Genomic DNA, 22,214 nt, shown 5'->3' with positions numbered 1-22,214 from the left:
TATGTAGACAGTGAACCATCGTTAGCAATGTCGGCTGTACAACTGGGGCGAGTGCTAGGGAGTCTCTCTAGACTAGACCTGCCGTGTGGCGACGTTCGGTCTGCACTCACTGATAGTGGCGACACGCGAATCCGACGTACTAACACACCGCGGCCGCTAGCAAGTGTGGTGTCTGGCGGTGACACCACGATTACATTTAATTTTTTTCTGTTATACGAAAAGGGCATTCTTAATGCCTGTACATTCATTACTGTTTGGTACACTTCACTCATGCAGTATCAACTATTTTATAAGTAATACAGTAAAAAGTTGTGTGAACGGGTTAACAGTCACAAGGTAAACTTTGCCGAATCCTCAGAGTTGGGCGTAACGTGACTATTATATAGATAGTCTATTTAAGGAGACTATATGTTGCGACTGTAGCGACATCGGTGAGCAGATTTTCGAACTATTTCGAAACTTATGTATACATTTCTTACAGCTTTAACAATAAACATACCAAACCGAGAGTCGAACTTGGGACCTTTGCCTTTTACGGGCAAGTGCTCTACCATCTGAGCCATCTGAGCTACCCAAACACGACTCACGCCCCATCCTCGGAGCTCTACTTCTGCCAGTACCTCGTCTCCTACCTTCCACACTTTACAGAAGCTCTCCTGCGAATCTTGCAGAACTAGCACTCCTGGAAGAAAGGATAATGCGGATTCGGCAATGTTTACCTTGTGACTGGCAGAAGTAGAGCTGTGAGGACGGCACGTGAGCTGTGCTTGGCTAGCTCAGATGGTAGGTCAGTTGCCGACAAAAGGCAAAGGTCCTGAGTTTGTCTCGATTTGGCACACAGGTTTAATCTGCGAGGAAGTTTGGTGTCAGTGCACACACTGCTACAGAGTGAAAATCTCAAACAATAAACATACCATTTGTTGCGCTTGTCTATCGATCATAGTTCCCTAGACACTTTGAAGTCAGGGTCTCCTTCACTGGACACCCTCTATTTTCAAGCTTTGGGTATCACGTATCGTTACCGCCACACGGGCATTCTTACGTTGGCAGCAGAATTTCAGGTTTCTGTTCCACACTGATGGCGTTCTCGCTGTGGCTGGCCGATCCAATAATGCCTCACCCCAGCCGTTCTGTGCTTCGAGCGCCCTTTGCCATCACAGTACAGGAGGGCGAGCGGCAGCAGCTAAACCCACGCGCGTTTGGAGCCACCTCGCTACAACAGCTTCGTCTGTGCCACATTTATCGTTCATGTAGCTGGACTCTGTGTCTTGCTGTACTACTTCTAATGAGTCTTTGTACAATAGGAGAAATACAAGCCAAATACACTTTGTTAATCTATTCGCTAATCATTTCTGCTCCTGTCGGGCTTTCCTATGACATCAGTTCCTGCTTCACCTTGTAGCCCACCTCTTCTTACCATCTATGGTGAATTTACCATTGTGCTATTGTTGTTGTTGTGGTCTTCAGTGCTCAGACTGGTTTGATGCAGCTCTCCATGCTGTCCTGTGCCAGCTTCTTCATCTCCCAGTACCTACTGCAATCTACATCCTTCTGAATCTGTTTCGTGTATTCATCTCTTGGTCGCCCTCTACGATTTTTACCCTCCACGCTGCCCTCCAGTACTAAATTGGTGATCCCTTGATGCCTCAGAACATGTTCTACCAACCGGTAGCTTCTTCTAGTCAAGTTGTGCCACAAACTCCTCTTCTCCCCAATTCTATTCAGTACCTCCACATTAGTTATGTGATCTACCCATCTAATCTTCAGCATTCTTCTGTAGCACCACATTTCGAAAGCTTTTATTCTCTTCTTGTCCAAACTATTTATCGTCCATGTTTCACTTCCATACATGGCTACACTCCATACAAATACCTTCAGAAACGACTTCCTGACACTTAAATTAATACTCGATGTTAACAAATTTCTCTTCTTCAGAAACACTTTCCTTGCCATTGCCAGTCTACATTTTATATCCTCTCTACTTCGACCATCATCAGTTATTTTGCTCCCTAAATAGCAAAACTCCTTTACTACCTTAAGTGTCTCATTTCCTAATCTAATTCCCTCAGCATCACCCGACTTAATTCGACTATATTCCATTATTCTCGTTTTGCTTTTGTTGATGTTCATCTTATACCATCCTTTCAAGACACTGTCCATCCGTTCAACTGCTCTTCCAAGTCCTATGCTGTCTCTGACAGAATTGCAATGTCATCGGCGAACTTCAAAGTTTTTATTTCTGCTCCATGGATTTTAATACCTATTCCGAACGTTTCTTTCGTTTCCTTTACTGCTTGATCAATATACAAACTCAATAGCATCGGGGATACGCTGCAACCCTGTCTTGCTCCCTTCCCAACGACTGCTTCCCTTTCATGCCCCTCGACTCTCATAACTGCCATCTAGTTTCTGTACAATTTGTAAATAGCCTTTCGCTCCCTGTATTTTACGCCTGCCACATTCAGAATTGAGCACTTTTTTATAGGTGGGAGAAAGGGAACTGAGCTGTGAAATTCGTCTGTGCTAGCTTTTCACGGCCGTGCACCTGACTCCAGCTGGTGTAGTGAAGGTCAGGTGACGAGGTATCGGTGTCGGAATGGCCTCTCCGGAGGCGACGGCTCCTACTGAGGAAGCCAGTGGCGCCGTGTAATAAAGGGCAGAGCGCCCGCCACGTTTGGGGGAGAGTACTGCGCCCTATAATCCCAGCCTTTAGCCCTTCCCTGCAGAGCCCTGCTGCGCCTGGCCCTGCGCGATATCTGGAAACAATAGCCCGGCGGCCCGCGCCTGTGTCCGCTGATTGCCACTCTGTGTCCACAAAGCGGCCGCTAACGAGGACACTGCGTGGGCGGGGGAACGGGACTGGACTGGACAGAACACTGCGGCGTACCAGGCGCCGTCTGGAGCCCACACATCGTCCGGCCTCACCCCCGCTTCCAGCCGCTTCCTCACACGAGGCTCTGGAAGGCGTCGGAGTGCGGCATCGGGGGATAAGTTCCACAGCGCTCCGGACGACGTCGAGAGTCGGTTCCTGAATTTCACGTCTACGTTTCACGTCGATTCAAATAAAGAGTCAAAAACGTAAGTACGAGGGCTATCCACAAAGTACATTAAGTTTTGGAATTAAAAATAAATAAAGAATTGGAATGTTTAAAAAATTATATACAGATGAAAGCCACACTTAAATACTACTTTTTTTTCCATAGTTGCCATTTAAATTAAGGCACTTATCGTAGCGATGGACGAGTTTGGAAATTCCTTCGTCGTAAAATCCGGCCGCCTGCGCCTGCAACCACGTGGTCACCTCCTCTTGAAGCTCTGCATCGTCATCAAAACGCTGCATAGCCAACCACTTCTTCATTGCTGGGTATAAGTGGAAGTCGCTCGGTGCCAGGTAGGGACTGTACGGCGGATGAGGAAACAAATCCCACGTAAAAGATTCGAGAACTTCACGAGTGGCATTTGCCGTGTGGGCCCGGGCGTTGTCGTGAATCGGCAAGATCTTTGAGCCCAAATTTCCCCTGCGCTTGTTTTGTATTGCTCTTCTGAGGTTGTGCAGAGTTTGGCAATACCTTTGAGAGTTTATCGTAGTGCCTCTTTCCAGGAAATCCGCAAAAATCACACCTTTTCTGTCCCAAAAGACAGTCATTACGTGGTTGAAGGTGCAGGCGGTCGAATTTTACGACGAAGGGATTTCCAAGCTCGTCAATCGCTACGATAAGTGCCTTAATTTAAATGGCAACTATTTATAAAAGTGTTGCTGAAGTGTGGCTTTCATCTGTATATAATAAAAAAATCCAATACTTTATTTATTTTTAATTCCAAAACGTAATGTGCTTTGTGGATAGCCCTCGAAATTCAGATTCCAAAGAAAGTGTGTGCTGACACTATGATGGGAAGAACCGACCTGTTAAAGCCGATACCGGTATTTTAATTCTGAGCAAACCGATATTTTTCAATATTTGTTTCTTATCAGGTATAACAGGCTTTTTCATTTCTTTTACTAAAAACTGGATAAAAAAGAGAAAAATCAATTTCGCAGAGCAGATGTGCTACACTTTTCGGTGTCTTTGTGAACGTTTTTTTGCAAATGACTTATGTTTTTTCATAAAATTTCCATTGGATTATAGGGTTAAAGTTCAAAGTATCCAGAACCCTGGCGATACTGATTGACAATCCAGCCTCTTTAGGTTGAAATATCGGACATCCTTACCATCTTTATCGCTAAATGAGGCATATATCGCCGGCCGGAGTGGCCGAGCGTTTCTAGGCGCTACAGTCTGGAACCGCGTGACCGCTAGGGTCGCAGGTTCGAATCCTGCCTCGGGCATGGATGTGTGTGATGTCCTTAGGTTAGTTAGGTTTAAGTGTTCAATGGCTCTGAACACTATGGGACTGAACATCTACGATCATCAGTCCCCTAGAACTGTGAACTACTTAAACCTAACTAACGTAAGGACATCACACAACACCCAGTCATCACGAGGCAGAGAAAATCCCTGACCCCACCGGGAATCAAACCCGGGAACCTGGGCGCGGGAACCGAGAACGCTACCGCACGACAACGAGCTGCGGACGTGTAGGTAGTTCTAAGTTCTAGGGAACTGATGACCTCAGCAGTAAAGTCCATTAGTGCTCAGAGCCATTTGAACCATTTTGAGACATATATCAATTTCTCTCCTTTAGCAAACAGTCTAAGAGTAATAACACAGGAAACTCTAAAACTGGACTGAGTACGTAACAGTAATGTGCAATAAAGCATCACAGTAGTTCTGAAGGATGTTGCATTTTCTGTTGACATTTAACTGATTGCGGCCGGCCGCGGTGGTCTCGCGGTTCTAGGCGCGCAGTCCGGAACCGTGCGACTGCTACGGTCGCAGGTTCGAATCCTGCCTCGGGCATGGATGTGTGTGAAGTCCTTAGGTTAGTTAGGTTTAAGTAGTTCTACGTTCTAGGGGACTAATAACCACAGCAGTTGAGTCCCATAGTGCTCAGAGCCATTTGAACCATTTTTGAACTGATTGCGTATTACAGGCTCTTTCACTATTGTCACAATATTTTCACAGAAAGAGACGCAACTGAAGTGAGATACATATAAATCAAAATTATAATATAATTACTCTGTGGATATTTCACTCTAGTTTTATCGCTGGAGTGGCACGATAGCAAGTGAGTGCGTTATGTCAGATCAATTTTCTCGAGTTTGTGACAGACAGAGACGTCCACTCACGTCTAAAGAAAACTTCAATATGCCAGTTAAGTTTCAGATGCAGAAACGTGTTGTCTAATATGTGGCTCATATTTTTCATTGCAAAACTTTCTCGAATTTCTCGCAGTGTTTTACATCCACTTATGTCTCATAGTAACTAGGTGCATTAACGAAATGATGGACGCTTCGTAATGAATCTGACATACACTCCTGTAAATGGAAAAAAGAACACATTGACACCGGTGTGTCAGACCCACCATACTTGCTCCGGACACTGCGAGAGGGCTGTACAAGCAATGATCACACGCACGGCACAGCGGACACACCAGGAACCGCGGTGTTGGCCGTCGAATGGCGCTAGCTGTGCAGCATTTGTGCACCGCCGGCGTCAGTGTCAGCCAGTTTGCCGTGGCATACGGAGCTCCATCGCAGTCTTTAACACTGGTAGCATGCCGCGACAGCGTGGACGTGAACCGTATGTGCAGTTGACGGACTTTGCGCGAGGGCGTATAGTGGGCATGCGGGAGGCCGGGTGGACGTACCGCCGAATTGCTCAACACGTGGGGCGTGAGGTCTCCACAGTACATCGATGTTGTCGCCAGTGGTCGGCGGAAGGTGCACGTGCCCGTCGACCTGGGACCGGACCGCAGCGACGCACGGATGCACGCCAAGACCGTAGGATCCTACGCAGTGCCGTAGGGGACCGCACCGCCACTTCCCAGCAAATTAGGGATACTATTGCTCCTGGGGTATCGGCGAGGACCATTCGCAACCGTCTCCATGAAGCTGGGCTACGGTCCCGCACACCGTTAGGCCGTCTTCCGCTCACGCCCCAACATCGTGCAGCCCGCCTCCAGTGGTGTCGCGACAGGCGTGAATGGAGGGACGAATGGAGACGTGTCGTCTTCAGCGATGAGAGTCGCTTCTGCCTTGGTGCCAATGATGGTCGTATGCGTGTTTGGCGCCGTGCAGGTGAGCGCCACAATCAGGACTGCATACGACCGAGGCACACAGGGCCAACACCCGGCATCATGGTGTGGGGAGCGATATCCTACACTGGCCGTACACCTCTGGTGATCGTCGAGGGGATACTGAATAGTGCACGGTACATCCAAACCGTCATCGAACCCATAGTTCTACCATTCCTAGACCGGCAAGGGAACTTGCTGTTCCAACTGGACAATGCACGTCCGCATGTATCCCGTGCCACCCAACGTGCTCTAGAAGGTGTAAGTCAACTACCCTGGCCAGCAAGATCTCCGGATCTGTCCCCCATTGAGCATGTTTGGGACTGGATGAAGCGTCGTCTCACGCGGTCTGCACGTCCAGCACGAACGCTGGTCCAACTGAGGCGCCAGGTGGAAATGGCATGGCAAGCCGTTCCACAGGACTACATCCAGCATCTCTACGATCGTCTCCATGGGAGAATAGCAGCCTGCATTGCTGCGAAAGGTGGATATACACTGTACTAGTGCCGACATTGTGCATGCTCTGTTGCCTGTGCCTATGTGCCTGTGGTTCTGTCAGTGTGGTCATGTGATGTATCTGAGCCCAGGAATGTGTCAATAAAGTTTCCCCTTCCTGGGACAATGAATTCACGGTGTTTTTATTTCAATTTCCAGGAGTGTATAAAGCTAAATGCAAAGCGAAAATGAATGTTTTTTACTAGGTAGTTTCTGGAGAATCGTTTGAGAAAGACTGCAGGGCGTGAGCTTGGTTTTTGTCATCGCCGACCGGTCGAAAGGTAGTAAAAGCTTCTCGGCTTCCCCTTCCGAACAAACGAAATTTTCTTCGACTTTGAATGATTATTCTATCATGAATTCGTGGCACAGGGTCAACCTGTTAATGGGTGGTACTATAGGGACGCCTGCGAGAAAATGTGAGAAGCAAACGGCCTGAAATGTGGCGAGACAATTCATGGCACCTCCCCATTCATGCCTGTAGTTGTGTGACTGTTTCACAGGAAACGAAATCACTGTGCTGCCTCATCTTCCTTAGTCTCCAGACCTGGTCCCCGCAGACGTTGTTTTTTTTTTTTTTTTTTTTTTTTGTTTCCATACCTGAAAACGCTGTTGAAAGGACGAAGATTGGAAACGATAGAAGCGATAAAAGACAATGGAAAGTGGAAACGGCGTATCAATTGTGGAGGGGCATATTTCGAAGGTGACAATGCACAATAAGTAAAAGGTAAGAGCAGAGTAATTTTGTGGAAAAAGTTCCTATATTTTTGGACGCACCTCGCATTTGTCACAAATACCTGCAACTCAGACCATTTCGTACCCACCGGTGGAGCGCATGTATGCGAATTTACATTGACATCCGAACATTTCTTTTCGGTGCTTCACTATTTTATGTCAGGCAGTGTTCAATTAAGACACGGCAGTATAAACATGCCCGGTATCGTGTCGTGTCGTAGTATAATGCGTGAGGCTCGACACGGGGGGGTTCCAGGAACCGCTCGTTACTGCGGCCTTTGCTCTCGCCGCAGACCTGCGCCACACAGGATGTAGGTCGCACCGCATCCTCAGCAGACTGCAGCCTCTCCTCCTCCCTCCCTCCTCTCCCTCCCTCCCTCCCTCGCTGCTAATTGGGTGCAGAGTCGCCGCTAACAAGGCGGTCCGGGCGACGGCTAACAAAGCCACAGGTAGTGACGGCGAGTGTTTGATGCGCTGACAGCGGGTTTCGCATCCCTCCGTAATGAATACGCAGCCCGCCTTTCATTTGACACGGCTTCTAGAAAACATAGCCGCAGCCACATCTCGTTATTAACGAGATTTACGACATTACTGCTGCTGCAGGCGATGATATGGCTGGCGGTTCGGGGACACGGGAGTCTGGTAAGAGGGATTACTCAACTGGGATGCTATTTACACATTCAACCACAAACACTGCACGTTTTAAATCATGAAACATAACTAGGTCTTATTTTCTGTGATATTTTCAGAGCGTCTGATTGTGAAAGATCATGTTACACTATTAGAAAAAGTTAAGTTTTATGGAATCGGTGGCTTACAGACAACTCGTTTGAACCGTACTCAACGAATAGAATCCAAAAAGGTCTGTTGAATACTCCATATAACGTTGGAAAGATTGAGAATATTAGCGACTGGGGAGAAATTTCAAAATGAGTCCCACAGGGTTCCATTTTGCGTCCACTCATATCACTTAGTTGCCTTCTCGCTGCAGTGTATCTGTTCTACATATATTGAACATACCTCCTACTCGCCGGCCGCTGTGGCCGAGCGGTTCTAGGCGCTTCAGTCCGGATTCGCGCCGCTGCTGTGGTCGCAGGTTCGAATCCTGCTTCGGGCATGAATGTGTGTGATGTCCTTAGGTTAGCTTGGTTTAAGTAGTTGTATGTCTAGAAGACTGATGACCTCAGATGTTAAGTCCCATAGTGCTTAAGGCATTTGAACCATTTAACCATTTGAACCTCTGTGTCCACCTCTTCCTCCCTCTGTCCGTCCATCTCGTTCTCCCACTTCTATCTGTCTATCTGCTCTTCTCCATTCACTCTGTCTCTTCATCTTCTCGTCCCCCCTTCTTTGTCCACTTTTTGCATCCTCTCTCTCTCTGACGACATCTTCCTCATTCCTCCCTCTGAACATAATTGTTTCCTTGTCTCTATGTCCGCTTCCCCCCCTCTACCTTTTCCACCTATCTACTACATCTCTACATCTTTCACCTGCCTCATGCATCTCATCCTTCATCCTTCTCTCTGCCAATATCCTCCTTTTCTTGTCACAAGCTATGGTGACCAACACGTGTAGCCCATGCAATACAACAACCAATAATGTGTTTTGTTGAAGGCACCGCTGAAGAAGCAATCCTTTTTTTCATAAATAAACCGCTTTCTCCTTTACCAGAACATTTATTTACAGGAGCATGACCGGTATTCTGATATCATATCAACTTTCAACTCCACATCTACAAGATTGGAAATACACAATCGACATCTGAAACAAAAAGAAAAAGGATACCTATCATAAAAATCGATATTCTATGACAACGAATATGAAACACGCACGCGTAAGTAAAACATTACGCTCACGACATTAGAAGGAGGGGGACGAAAGCTCCTCAGAATAAAATACTGTTACCCAAAACAAGCAGGGCGTCAAAGATGAAACTGACCAGTTGAAAACCTACAATGAAACGAGCAAAATACGAAAACCGAAAAGGTAAGAAGTACCAGCTAGTAACGCTTGAAACCCATAGTGAAGAAAACCCAGTCCATACCAGGAATCGACGGACAGCAACACTACAACAGCCTTGCGGTACAGGGCCACACTGTTAGTCAACGTGCTTATGTATGTCATGGAGGGAATTAGCGCCACCCCACACAAAGCGGGGACAGTTACAAACTGGAAATCTGGGAATTACTGAGGCCCCCGCTACACAGCAAAACCATATAACCCGTATTTCCCCGAATCTAATGCGCCATCGAATATAATGAGCACCCTAATTTTCAAAATTAATTAAAAAAAGGAATTTAGATCGTTGGTAGGCTATTTTTGCATTGTTGAAATTTATTTTACAACGCTAACTTTATTTCAAACAACATTCAACGTATACATGAACTATAAAAAACAACAATAATTTACTTTTAAGTTACTCACTACGGTAATAAGTGACATTTTATCATTATAAAAGAACGCCTAACTTGATTACCTACATGACACACACGGAAACATACTGTAAATCACAGGCCTTACTCATCATTATTTACTAATGTCGTCATTACTGGAATCTTGAATGATTTTACGATCATTGGTGCTTCGATACGTTTCCAGGCAGCTGAAACCCAGTGCCTAATAATGTAGGGTGCAGCAGGTTTAATTTTTCCTGTCGGAGTCAGTTCACGATTTAGTTCGCAAAACCGCTTTTCGTTATGTTTCTGAACGTAACCTTGGGAAGGTGATCCCTTGATGTCTCAGAATGTGTCATACCAACCGATCCCTTCTTCTAGTCAGGTTGGCCCAGAAATTTATTTTTCCCCAATTCTATTCATTACCTCCTCATTACTTACGTGATCTACCCAGTTAATCTTCAACATTCGTCTGCAGCACCATATTTCAAAAGCTTCTATTTTCTTTGTGTCTAAACTGTTTATCGTCCATGCTTCACTTGCTTAAACTGTTTATCGCTCTCATTTCACTTCCGTGCATGGCTACACTCCTTATAAATACTTTCAGAAAAGACTTCCTACACTTTAATCAATATTCGATCTTAACATATTTCTCTCCTTCAGAAACGCTTTCCTTGTCATTGTCAGTCTACATTCAGCATCCCCTCTATTTCGGTCATCATCAGTTAGTTTGCTACCGAAATAGCAAATTCATCTACAACTTCTAGAGACTCGTGTCCTAATGTAATTCCCTCATCATCATCTGATTTAACTAGAGTACATCCCATATCCTTCTTTTGCTTTTGTTGATGTTCAGCTTATAACCTCCTTTGGAGGCATTGTCCGTTCCGTTCAACTACTCCATGGCTGTCTGTGAACGAATTGAAATGTCATCGGCAAACCTCATCGTTTTCGTTTCTTCTCCATGAACTTTAATTCCTACTCCAATTTTTTCTTTAGTTTCCTTTACACCTTACTCATTGTACAGACTGAATGATGTATTGTACCCCTGCTATCTTCACAATTTCGAAGACAGTATTCCTCTAAGCCTATAAATGCTATAAACGTCGCTTTGCCTTTACTTAGCATATCTACATCTACATCTACATGATTACTCTGAAATTCACATTTAAGTGCTTGGCAGAGGGTTCATCGAACGACAATCATGCTATCTCTCTACCATTCCATCCCCGAACAGCGTGCGGGAAAAACGAACACATAAACCTTTCTATTCGAGTTCTGATTTCTCTTATTTTATTTTGATGATCATTGCTACCTATGTAGGTTGGGCTCAACAAAATATTTTCTCATTCGGAAGAGAGAGTTGGTGACTGAAATTTCGTAAATAGATCTCTCCGCGATGAAAAACGTCTTTGCTTTAATGCCTTCCATCCCAACTCGCGTATCATATCTGCCACACTCTCTCCCCTATTACGTGATAATACAAAACGAGCTGTCCCTTTTTTGCACCCTTTCGATGTCCTCCGTCAATCCCACCTGGTAAGGATCCTACACAGCGCAGCAATATTCTAAAAGAGGACGAACGAGTGTGTGGTCTTTCCAACTGAAGTTGTTCGTAATTTTAACATCCAGATACTTAGTTGAATTGACAGCCTTGAGAACTGTACTATTTATCGAGTAATCTAATTCCAACGGACTTCTTTTGGAACTCATGTGGATCACCTCACACTTCTCGTTATTTAGCGTCAACTGCCACCTGCTACACCATACAGCAATCTTTTCTAAATCGCTTTGCAACTGATATTGGTCTTCGGATGACCTTACTAGACGGTAAATTACAGCGTCATCTGCGAACAACCTAAGAGAACTGCTCAGATTGTCACCCAGGTCATTTATATAGATCAAGAACAGCAGAGGTCCCAGAACGCTTCCCTGTGGAACACCTGATATCACTTCAGTTTTACTCGATGATTTGCCGTCTATTACTACGAACTGCAACCTTCCTGACAGGAAATCACTCTAGTTGTAAGTTGTAGAGTCAGTATTGCCTCACATCTTCGCACATTTCTCTGGTATCCAAACTGATCCCCAAGACTAGCTTCTACCAGTTTTTCCACTGTTCTATAAAGAAATATCACGCAACAAAAATCCCAGTTACTACACACTCTACGCCTCTCTACGTATAATGGCGCTATGGGACTCGTGTAAGCAAGGGCGTTCGGATTAAATTCTGCCTCCGGGGAGGTAATCCTCGTTTCGCGACGGACGCGACCACGGATGTCGGCAGCTCGTGTGACGAGCGACAAGCATGTCCACCACGAAGGGCGGTGACAGCTCTGCAAATTAGCTGTCACTCAATGATTACTCTCCCCGCCGTTGTTGCACAGTGGCGCAGAATGAAAGAGGATTCGCATTCGCCGAAATCACCGAACAGCGACACCCACCCCCTCCTCGGCACCCCTCACTCTCCCACCAAACTCATGTGGAAGTAAGAGGAGGTGGTGGGAGAGTAGGGGGGGGGGAGGGGTTAGGAAAAAATCTAAATGGGGGAAAGCCCTACGTCATCGTACAGGAAGGCAAAGCAGGTCATGTCACTTGCAGACAATAGGACTGTGCACATTAGCGAACCAATGGCGTTTCACAATTGGAAACTATCTATTTCCTCTATGAATCTTGTTTTGTACTGATCCCAGACTGACGAATTTCCTAATATCATGTCGGACCAACTTTCTTCCGGCATAGTGCAGTAACCCGACGTGGTACCAGCTCAACAAGTCGTTGGAAGTCGCCTACAGAAATGCTAAACCACGCAGCCTCTACAGCCATCCATAATTACGAAATGCTGGGCGACCTGGATGGCTAAATCATTCGTTCGAACTGTCCAGACTGTTCAAACCAATCGTGAACAATTATAACCTGATGGAATTTTTGGGAACATCGAGTTCTTGAAGGGTTACAGGTGGTCTCTCAGTAGCGGAAGATAACCATTTCCAGTCAATGATGGTTTCAGTTGGACCAGAGGACCCAGTCCATTCCAGACAACACCAGTATAGAGCCACCACCAGCTTGCACAGTGCCTTCTTGGCAACTTGGGCAATGGCTTGCGTGAGGTCTGCGCCACACTCGAAATATGTCATCAGCTCGTACCAACTAAAATAGCGCGATATCTGACCAGTGCAACCGATATGTTCACTAGCACAGGAAAGGCGCTGCATGCGAAGTCACACTGATAGCAAAGGCACCCGCGTCGATCGTCTGCTGCCACAGCCCATTAACGCCAAATTTCGTCTCACTGTTCTAAAAGATATGTTCGTCGAACACCCCACATTTATTTCTGCGGTTATTTCACGCACTATTGCTTGCCTGTCAGCATCGACAACTTTACGCAAACGCCACCACTCTCGGTCGTTAAGTAAAGGCCGTCCGCCACTGCGTGAAATGTAATATTCTCGGCATACTCTTGATACTGTGGATCTCGGGATATTGAACTCTCCGACGATTTTCGAAATGGAATGTCGCCGCGTTCAAATTCCGTTAATTGCTGTCGTGCGGCTCTTAGCATAAATTAGTTTAAGTAGTGGGTAAGTCTAGCGACCGATGACCTCAGCAATTTGGTACCTTAGGAATTCACACACATTTGAACATAACCGTGTCTTAAAGCTTTTCACATGAATCACCTGGGTACAAATGACAGCTCTGCTAACGCACCGTCCTTGTATGCCTTGTGTGAGCACTGTGCACATTAGTGAACCAATGGCGTTTCACAATTGGAAACTATCTATTACCTCTGTGAATCTTGTTTTGTACTGATCCCAGACTGACGAATAATATTCTAATATTTGCTAAAAGAGGGTTTTGTAAGCGCCTCCGCCTCCTCCATGGGTTTCCGAACACTTCCAAGCACGCTCATTCTGGCGTCTTCTCTTCCATGCAATTAGCGTGAATTGCAGAGTAATTACATGGGTGTAAATATAAGCGAGCGTTAGTGTTTGAACACATTGTACTGCGAAGGCATATGCGGGCTTTACTGTTACACCACCCTGTTTTATGTAGATGATAGATCTAATAATTGAACACCCTGTACTATGAAGGTGTAAGGTAGCGCTACTGCTGAGCACACTTCGTATGTAGAGTAGAACTACTGTTGCAAGATCCTGTGCTATTTAGATACAGATGCAACTTAGCTCTACTTTTTGAACACACTGTATTATGTACATGTCAGGTAACATTGTTGTTGAGCACCTTGTACTATGTAGATATAGCATAGCGTTAATTTTTGAACACTCTGTATGATAGAGGTGAAGTGTAACACTTTTTAGAATATCCTGTACTACGTAGATGTGCAGCAGAGTTTATGTTTGAACGTCCTATACTATGCAATTACAGATGCAAGAAAATGCTACATTTTGAACAACCTGTACTACGTGGATTATAAGGTAGCATAACTGTTTTAGTGCCTTGTACTATTTAGGTGTGGGTGTGAAGTAGTGTTACTGTTTGAACACGTTTTCTATATAGATATAAGGTAGTGTAACTTTTTAACATACTCGCAGTATGGAGATGTGAATGTAAAGTGGTGAACTGTTTGAGCACCCAGGACTATGTGGATGTACGTAACGTTACTTTTAGGACATCCTGAACTATCTAGATTTACGGATTAGTTTTAATATCCTGTACGACACACATTAAAAAAAGTTTTGCATCACCTAGGTTACGAGACTTCCGGAACCTGTACAGAAAATTAGAACAGAGATCAACATAAACATCATTTCCGCCCTTTTTATTGCTCATGAAAACCACACATTACATGTTGTACCAGCATACAGCGAGACGTTCAGAGGTGGTGGTCCAGATTGCTCTACACACCAGTACCTTTAATACCCAGTAGCATGTACTCTTGCTTTGACGCTTGCCCCTGTTCGTCGTGGCATACTATCCACAAGTACATCAAGGCACTGTTGGTCCAGATTGTCCCACTCCTCAATGGCGATTCGGCGTAGATCCCTCAGAGTGCTTGGTGGGTCACGTCGTCCATAAAAAGCCCTTTTCAGTATACCTCAGGCTTTTTCGGTAGGGTTCTCGTCTGGAGGACATGCTGGCCACTCTAGTTGAGCGATGTCGTTATGCTGGAGGAAGTCATTCACAAGATGTGCACGACAGGGGCGCGAATTGTCGCCCATGAAGACGAATGCTTCGCCAATATGCTCCCGATATGGTTGCACTATCAGTCGGAGGATGGTATTCACGTATCGTACAGCCATCACGGCTTCTTCCGTGACCACCAGCGGCGTACGTCGGCCCCACGTAAGGCCACCCCAAAACAGCAGGGAACCTCCACTTTGCTGCACTCGCTGGACAGTGTGTCTAACGCGTTCAGCTTCCAAACACGTCTCCGACGATTGTCTGGTTGAAGGCACATGCGACAATCATCGTTGAACAGAACGTGTTGCCAATCCTGAGCTGTCCATTCGGTATTTTGTTGGGCCCATCTCTACCGTGCTGCAAGATGTCGTGGTTGCAAAGATGGACCTCGCCATGGACGACGGGAGTGAAGTTGCGCGTCATGTAGCCTATTGCGCACTGTTTGAGTCGTCAGACGACGTCCTGTGGCAGCGCGAAAAGCATTATTCAACACGGTGGCGTTGCTATCAGGGTTCCTCCGAGCCATAATCCGTAGGTCGCGGTCATCCACTGCAGTATTAGTCCTTGGGTGGCCTCAGCGAGGCATGTCATCGACAGTTCCTGTCTCTCTGTATCTCCTACATGTCCGAACAACATCGCTTACGTTCACTCCGAGACGCCTGGACACTTCCCTTGTTGAGAGCTCTCCCTCGCACAAAGTAACAATGCGGACGCGATCGAACCACGGTATTGACCGTATAGGCATGGTTGAACTACAGACAACACAAGCCGTGTACCTCCTTCCTGGTGGAATGACTGGAACTGATCCGCTGTCGGACTCGCTCTGTCTAATAGGCGCTGCTCATGCATGGTTGTTTACATCTTTGGGCGAATTTAGTGACATTTCTGAACAATCAAATGGACTGTGTCTATGATACGATATCCACAGCCAACGTCTATTTTCAGGAGTTCTGGCAACTGGAGTGATGAAAAACTTTTTTTGATGTGTTAATATTATAGATGCAAGGTGTTGCTGCGTTTTGGAGGCCCTGTGTTACGTAGACGTACCATAACATCACTGTTTGGTTACTTTGTACCATATACATGTGCATATGAAGTAGCGTTACAGCTTGAAAACCCTGTACTTTGCAGACGTACTCTAACGTTCCTTTTAGAACATCATGTATTGTGTAAATGTACTGTTTGAACATACTGTACTATATTATAGAGGCCAGGTGGTGCTACTTTTCGAACACACTGTATTATATAGACGTAAGGTAACATTACTGTTTGAGTACGCTGTTTCTTTTACATGTGTGTCTCAAGTAGCGTTACTATTTGAACACTGTTTACTACGTAATTATAAATGCAAATTAGCGTCCCTTTTGGAACCCTCCTGTACTATGTAGATGCAAAGTAGCATTACTGTTTTAGCACTTTATCGATGTAGAACAGGACGTAATGTTGCTGTTTGAACATCCTGTACTGTGAAGACCAGATGTATTTCGTAGATGTGTGGTAGCGCTACTTTTGGACCACCCTGTACTACGTACGTGTACGAGGGCTGTTGAAAGAATGATTTTTTTTGAGCGCGTTTACCCATCCTCATAATTTTGTTGGTCCTTATGACAGTAATCTCCCATGAATGCGATGCACTTGTCCCGGTGTTTCTGCCAATCTTCAAATACATGCTGGAAACCATTTTTGAAAGGTCCTTCAAAATCGGCTTGGCAGCCTTCAACACTGTTTCTGATGACTGATAATGCCCCCCACGAAGGCGTTTCTTCATGTTAGGCAATAGAGAAAAAAGACACATGGGGGCTAAATCCGGACTATATGGAGGGGGAAAGACCCACTTCACGTTGATTTTTGCTTATATTGAGCAACAACTTTGGCAATATGCGACCGTGTATTATCGTGGTGCAGCTTCCAGCTTTCTTCATGGAAATATTGTGTTCTGCGCTTAATATGGCCTTGCAATGTTTTCAGGACATCCCTGTAGTATTGTCCAGTTACTGGTGTGTGTGCAGGTACAAAATGCTGATAAACTATTCCATGAATATCAAAGAATGAGATGAGAACTTTCCCAGCAGAAGCAACCACTTTTGCTTTGTGGATTTTGGTGATGAAAGGGATTTCCGCAATGAGCTTTGCTGTTTGTTATCACGACCAACATAATGTAGCCATGTTTCATCAGCAGTGATTACATTTGAAAGAAACTCCGCATCTTCCTTTAACATCAACTTTAACTGCTTGCAGACCTGCTAGCGAATGTCCTTTTGTTAGGGAATCAACAGTCTACTAACCCATCGCGCACAAATACGTGTCATGTATAGTTTTTCTGTCACCAACGTGTGGGTGGCACCCAATGAAATGTTCAGTATTTCAGAAAGTGATCTTACGGTATGCAACCTCCTGGCAGATTAAAAATGTGTGCCGGACCGAGACTCAAACGCGGGACCTTTGTCTTTCGCGGGCAAGTGATCTACCATCTGAGCTACCCAAGCACGATTCACGCCTCGTCCTCAGAGCTTTAATTTCGCCAGTACCTTGTCTCCTACTTTCAAAACTTCACAGAAGCTCTCCTGCGAACCTTGCACAACTAGCACTCCTGAAAGAAAGGATATTGCGGAGACATGGCTTAGCCATATCCTGGAGGATGTTTCCAGAGCGAGTCTCTCATCTGAAGGTAATTCGTCGATTCTGTCTCACAATCACAGCACCAATGTTGATGTTTTCTTCCGCGCGAGCAGTAACTGGAGCACCGGGTCTACTTTCCTTTGAAATTGATAGTCTCCCCTCCTTAAACACTTTAAACCACCTTCGAGTTGTGCTGGAGAGAAGGACAGACTCTCCATAAACCTGTAGCACTATATACGCCTCAGCTAAGCATCTGTTGAGACGAAAGCCGATTTCCAAAGCTGGATATTGTTCCTCACGTTTTACCGCCAATGCAGCGGTAGGCGAAACTGAACACATCTGATCTTGCGTGCCTCTCACAGGCGGGAACCAGGAGTCCCAACAATAAAACTACTACAGCGTGTTTGTTGCACATTAAGCTAACACAATATTGTTGTTGTTGTTGTGGTCTTCAGTCCTGAGACTGGTTTGATGCAGCTCTCCATTCTACTCTATCCTGTGCAAGCTTCTTCATCTCCCAGTACCTACTGCAATCTACACCCTTCTGAATCTGTTTAGTGTATTCATCTCTTGGTCTCCCTCTACGATTTTTACCCTCCACGCTGCCCTCCAATACTAAATTGGTGATCTCTTGATGCCTCAGAATATGTCCTACCAACCGATCCCTTCTTCTAGTCAAGTTGTGCCACAAACTTCTCTTCTGCCCAATCCTATTCAATACCTCCTCATTAGTTATGTGATCTATCCATCTAATCTTGAGCATTCTTCTGTAGCACCACATTTCGAAAGCTTATATTCTCTTCTTGTCTAAATTATTTATCGTCCACGTTTGACTTCCATACATGGCTACACTCCATAGAAATACTTTCAGAAACGACTTCCTGACACTTAAATCAATACTCGATGTTAACAAATTTCTCTTCTTCAAAAACGCTTTCCTTGTCATTGCTAGTATACATTGTATATCCTCTCTACTTCGACCATCATCAGTTATTTTGCTCCCCAATTAGAAAAACTCCTTTACTACTTTAAGTGTCTCATTTCCTAATCTAATTCCCTCAGCACCAACCGATTTAATTCGACTTCTCCCCATTATCCTAGTTTTGCTTTTGTTGACGTTCATCTTATATCCTGCTTTCAAGACATTATCCATTCCGCTCAACTGCTCTTCCAAGTCCTTTGCTGCCTCTGGCAGAATTACAACGTCATCGGCGAACCTCAAAGTTTTTACTTCTTCTCCATAGATTTTAGTACCTACTCCAAATTTTTCTTTTGTTTCCTTCACTGCTTGCTCAATATACAGATTGAATAACATCGGGGAGAGGCTACAACCCTGTCTCACTCCCTTCCCAACCACTGATTCCCATTCGTGCCCCTCGACTCTCATAACTGCCATCTGGTTTCTCTACAAATTGTAAATAGCCTTTCGCTCCCTGTATTTTACCCCTGCCACCTTTAAAATTTGAAAGATAGTATTCCAGTCAAAACAGAATGTCATAAGATTAAATTAAAAAAAAAAAAAAAAACAGAATATCGTAAGATTAGATTTTAGTGCGAGAAATTATGAGCATAAGAAAAATTTGGATTATTCGCTGTTGAACAGCCCTCGTACTTGTAAGTAGCGCTCCGTTACGCACAGACTACACAGTTGCTTTAGTAGGCAGCTGACGACGTGAGGCTAGAGACAGAGCAGACAGCTGACGACGTGAGGCTAGAGACAGAGCAGACAGCTGACGACGTGAGGCTAGAGACAGAGCAGACAGCTGACGGCGTGAGGCTAGAGACAGAGCAGACAGCTGACGGCGTGAGGCTAGAGACAGAGCAGACAGCTGACGACGTGAGGCTAGAGACAGAGCAGACAGCTGACGACGTGAGGCTAGAGACAGAGCAGACAGCTGACGACGTGAGGCTAGAGGCAGAGCAGACAGCTGACGGCGTGAGGCTAGAGACAGAGCAGACAGCTGACGGCGTGAGGCTAGAGACAGAGCAGACAGCTGACGACGTGAGGCTGGAGACAGAGCAGACAGCTGACGACGTGAGGCTAGAGACAGAGCAGACAGCTGACGGCGTGAGGCTAGAGACAGAGCAGACAGCTGACGACGTGAGGCTAGAGACAGAGCAGACAGCTGACGACGTGAGGCTAGAGACAGAGCAGACAGCTGACGGCGTGAGGCTAGAGACAGAGCAGACAGCTGACGACGTGAGGCTAGAGAGAGAGCAGACAGCTGACGACGTGAGGCTAGAGACAGAGCAGACAGCTGACGGCGTGAGGCTAGAGACAGAGCAGACAGCTGACGACGTGAGGCTAGAGACAGAGCAGACAGCTGACGACGTGAGGCTAGAGACAGAGCAGACAGCTGACGACGTGAGGCTAGAGACAGAGCAGACAGCTGACGACGTGAGGCTAGAGACAGAGCAGACAGCTGACGACGTGAGGCTAGAGACAGAGCAGACAGCTGACGACGTGAGGCTAGAGACAGAGCAGACAGCTGACGGCGTGAGGCTAGAGACAGAGCCGACAGCTGACGGCGTGAGGCTAGAGACAGAGCAGACAGCTGACGACGTGAGGCTAGAGACAGAGCAGACAGCCCCTCACCTTCTTGCAGTACTCGAGGATCTCGAGCTTGTCCTTCCGGCAGGAGGCAGGCTTGGAGGCGGTGTCGGGCATCCAGCGGCCAGTCTCGCCCATGTACTGGCTGTGGTACTGCGCCGCCCCCGCGCCTTTCTCGCACAGCACCGCCACCTGCGGCTCGAAGTGCGCTGCGGGCGTCGCCTCCGTGCCCGATGGCTGCAGCGCCTGCAACACAACACCGAAGATGTCGCCGTCAGTAGCGTTCGAAACGTTCTGATAACGGGACTGCACGACCTTGGGGTCGGGGATTTGTCCGAAATTGTGTGTGGTGAAAGAGGACCTCTAGCACCTCACGTGGTTAAAGTATTAGGACCCACTACTCGGAAAATCCCGAGAAAAATCGAACCAAAGTTTCTTAGGTACCATATGAGTATAAAATGTTAGTGAATTGCCGAGCCGCCGTCTGTCCTATCATTACACTTGTGGAGATCGGATTATCAACTGGAGGTGGACCAGTGAGAAAATTGCTCAAATAACAAGAACTTCAGCAAACAATGTACCGACTAAAAGACCAGAGGAATGTTACTACCCTCAGGCAAAAAATAACGCAGTGATTTGGTTAATGGGCAAATGTACAAGTTATGTTTTTAACAATATCGGGAGCGATGAACACATAGAATACAAGATGTATATGGAAAATGAATTCGAGAAAATACTCATATATCAGAATCACAATAAGAAATATGTTAACATGCTCCGAATTGTCTTCAACCGAATGGGTATAGGTTAGGAACTGGCTTCCTAGTAGAGGGGGAATGGATTGGGTCACGTTCCCGACCCTAACCTCACCTGCAAGTCACACATGAAAAATAAATCAGCAGTAGAGCAGATACAAGAATATGGCGAGAAACATCTGGTGTCTGATATAAACGAAGATATTGAACTCCCTATAGATGCGTTTAGAAGGCTGGAACTGACAAAAATAACAAGGCAGTGAAGTATTTTGTGATGTCGCTGTTCGGGACTTCTCTTCTGTCCATGTAATTTACCCTGGAAGGAACACGCATCAAGGATTTACTGAATGATTAATTTGGGTCTGGGAAATGACGGTGAGGAACCGGCTCCAGAAGAAGAAAATGCCAGCAGTTGAAGGTGATAGTGAAGGTGCTAAATTGTACTACTGTTAAAGACTCATTTTTTGAATGCTGTAATTTATGACTGCAATTATGTCACCTTATTTGTGTCATTTCACTGTAGCGATTTTTGTTACTGTTTTTGGTGAAAAAAAATGTTTAGGGCTCGGACTATTACGCCAGAGGTCTCGGGTTCGATTCCTCCTCTGGCACGTTTTTTTTCTTCTGTTTCATTTTCGTTTGTTATTCCACCAATTATTCAGAGAGTTTCCCAAACCTACATTATCTTTAACAAATTAGTTACATTATTGAATAAAAATTATTTTCTTTATGTCCGACAACACAATTCATGGCGGTGGGTTTTCCATTTTTCAGTGTAAAGTATATGAGGAGAAAACACTGGGTTTTGAATCAGATAACAAAGTCGATTGGGAAACATTCACTTTTTGTACACATAATAATTATAAACAAGAACTGCAGTGGTAATTATCCTAAAAACAAACAAAGAAATAGTTTTGCAACATATAAAAGCGGATTTTTTACAATCACAATGCCCCATTAACATTTACGAAAATGTTTTGAGTTTCTGATAATTTTGAGGCAAACCAGGAATATTGAATCATGTCTCGGAATATTGGTGACGATAATTAATGGTGAATTATAGAATGAATTTTTATACAATCTTCCCGGGAATTAATTTCACGATTCTCCTGTAACAATGCGCTGCATTTTTGCAGGCAACTGAAGGGAAAAAAAAGTGCGGCAGGAGGAATCGAACCCAAGACCTCTCGCGTAAGGGTCCGAGCGCTAACTACGTAGGCCAAACGGCGACTTGGGCATGGACTAACATTTTATACTCATACGGCCCCTAAGAAACTTTGGATCGATTTTTCCCGGGATTTTCCGTGTAGTGCGTCCTAATATTTTAACCACGTGAGGTGTTAGGGGTCCTGT

At 45.5% G+C, this 22,214-nt stretch overlaps 1 protein-coding gene across 1 annotated transcript in view; it reads right to left on the bottom strand.

Annotated features, from left to right (window-relative positions):
- Nucleotides 1–22,214, bottom strand: part of LOC126292035 (amyloid-beta-like protein) — a 1,795,419-nt gene that overhangs the window by 1,312,877 nt on the left and 460,328 nt on the right. Inside the window, exon 2 of the mRNA XM_049985828.1 lies at nucleotides 20,152–20,352. Coding sequence (XP_049841785.1) covers nucleotides 20,152–20,352 — 201 coding nt within the window. The remainder of the gene's footprint in view (nucleotides 1–20,151; nucleotides 20,353–22,214) is intronic.

The sequence above is a fragment of the Schistocerca gregaria genome, chromosome 9 (genome assembly GCF_023897955.1).
Source record: "Schistocerca gregaria isolate iqSchGreg1 chromosome 9, iqSchGreg1.2, whole genome shotgun sequence".
Taxonomy (NCBI): Eukaryota; Metazoa; Arthropoda; class Insecta; order Orthoptera; family Acrididae; genus Schistocerca; species Schistocerca gregaria.
The sequence above is the reverse complement of the archived record's forward strand: the minus strand, read 5'-3'. Positions and strand labels throughout refer to the sequence as shown.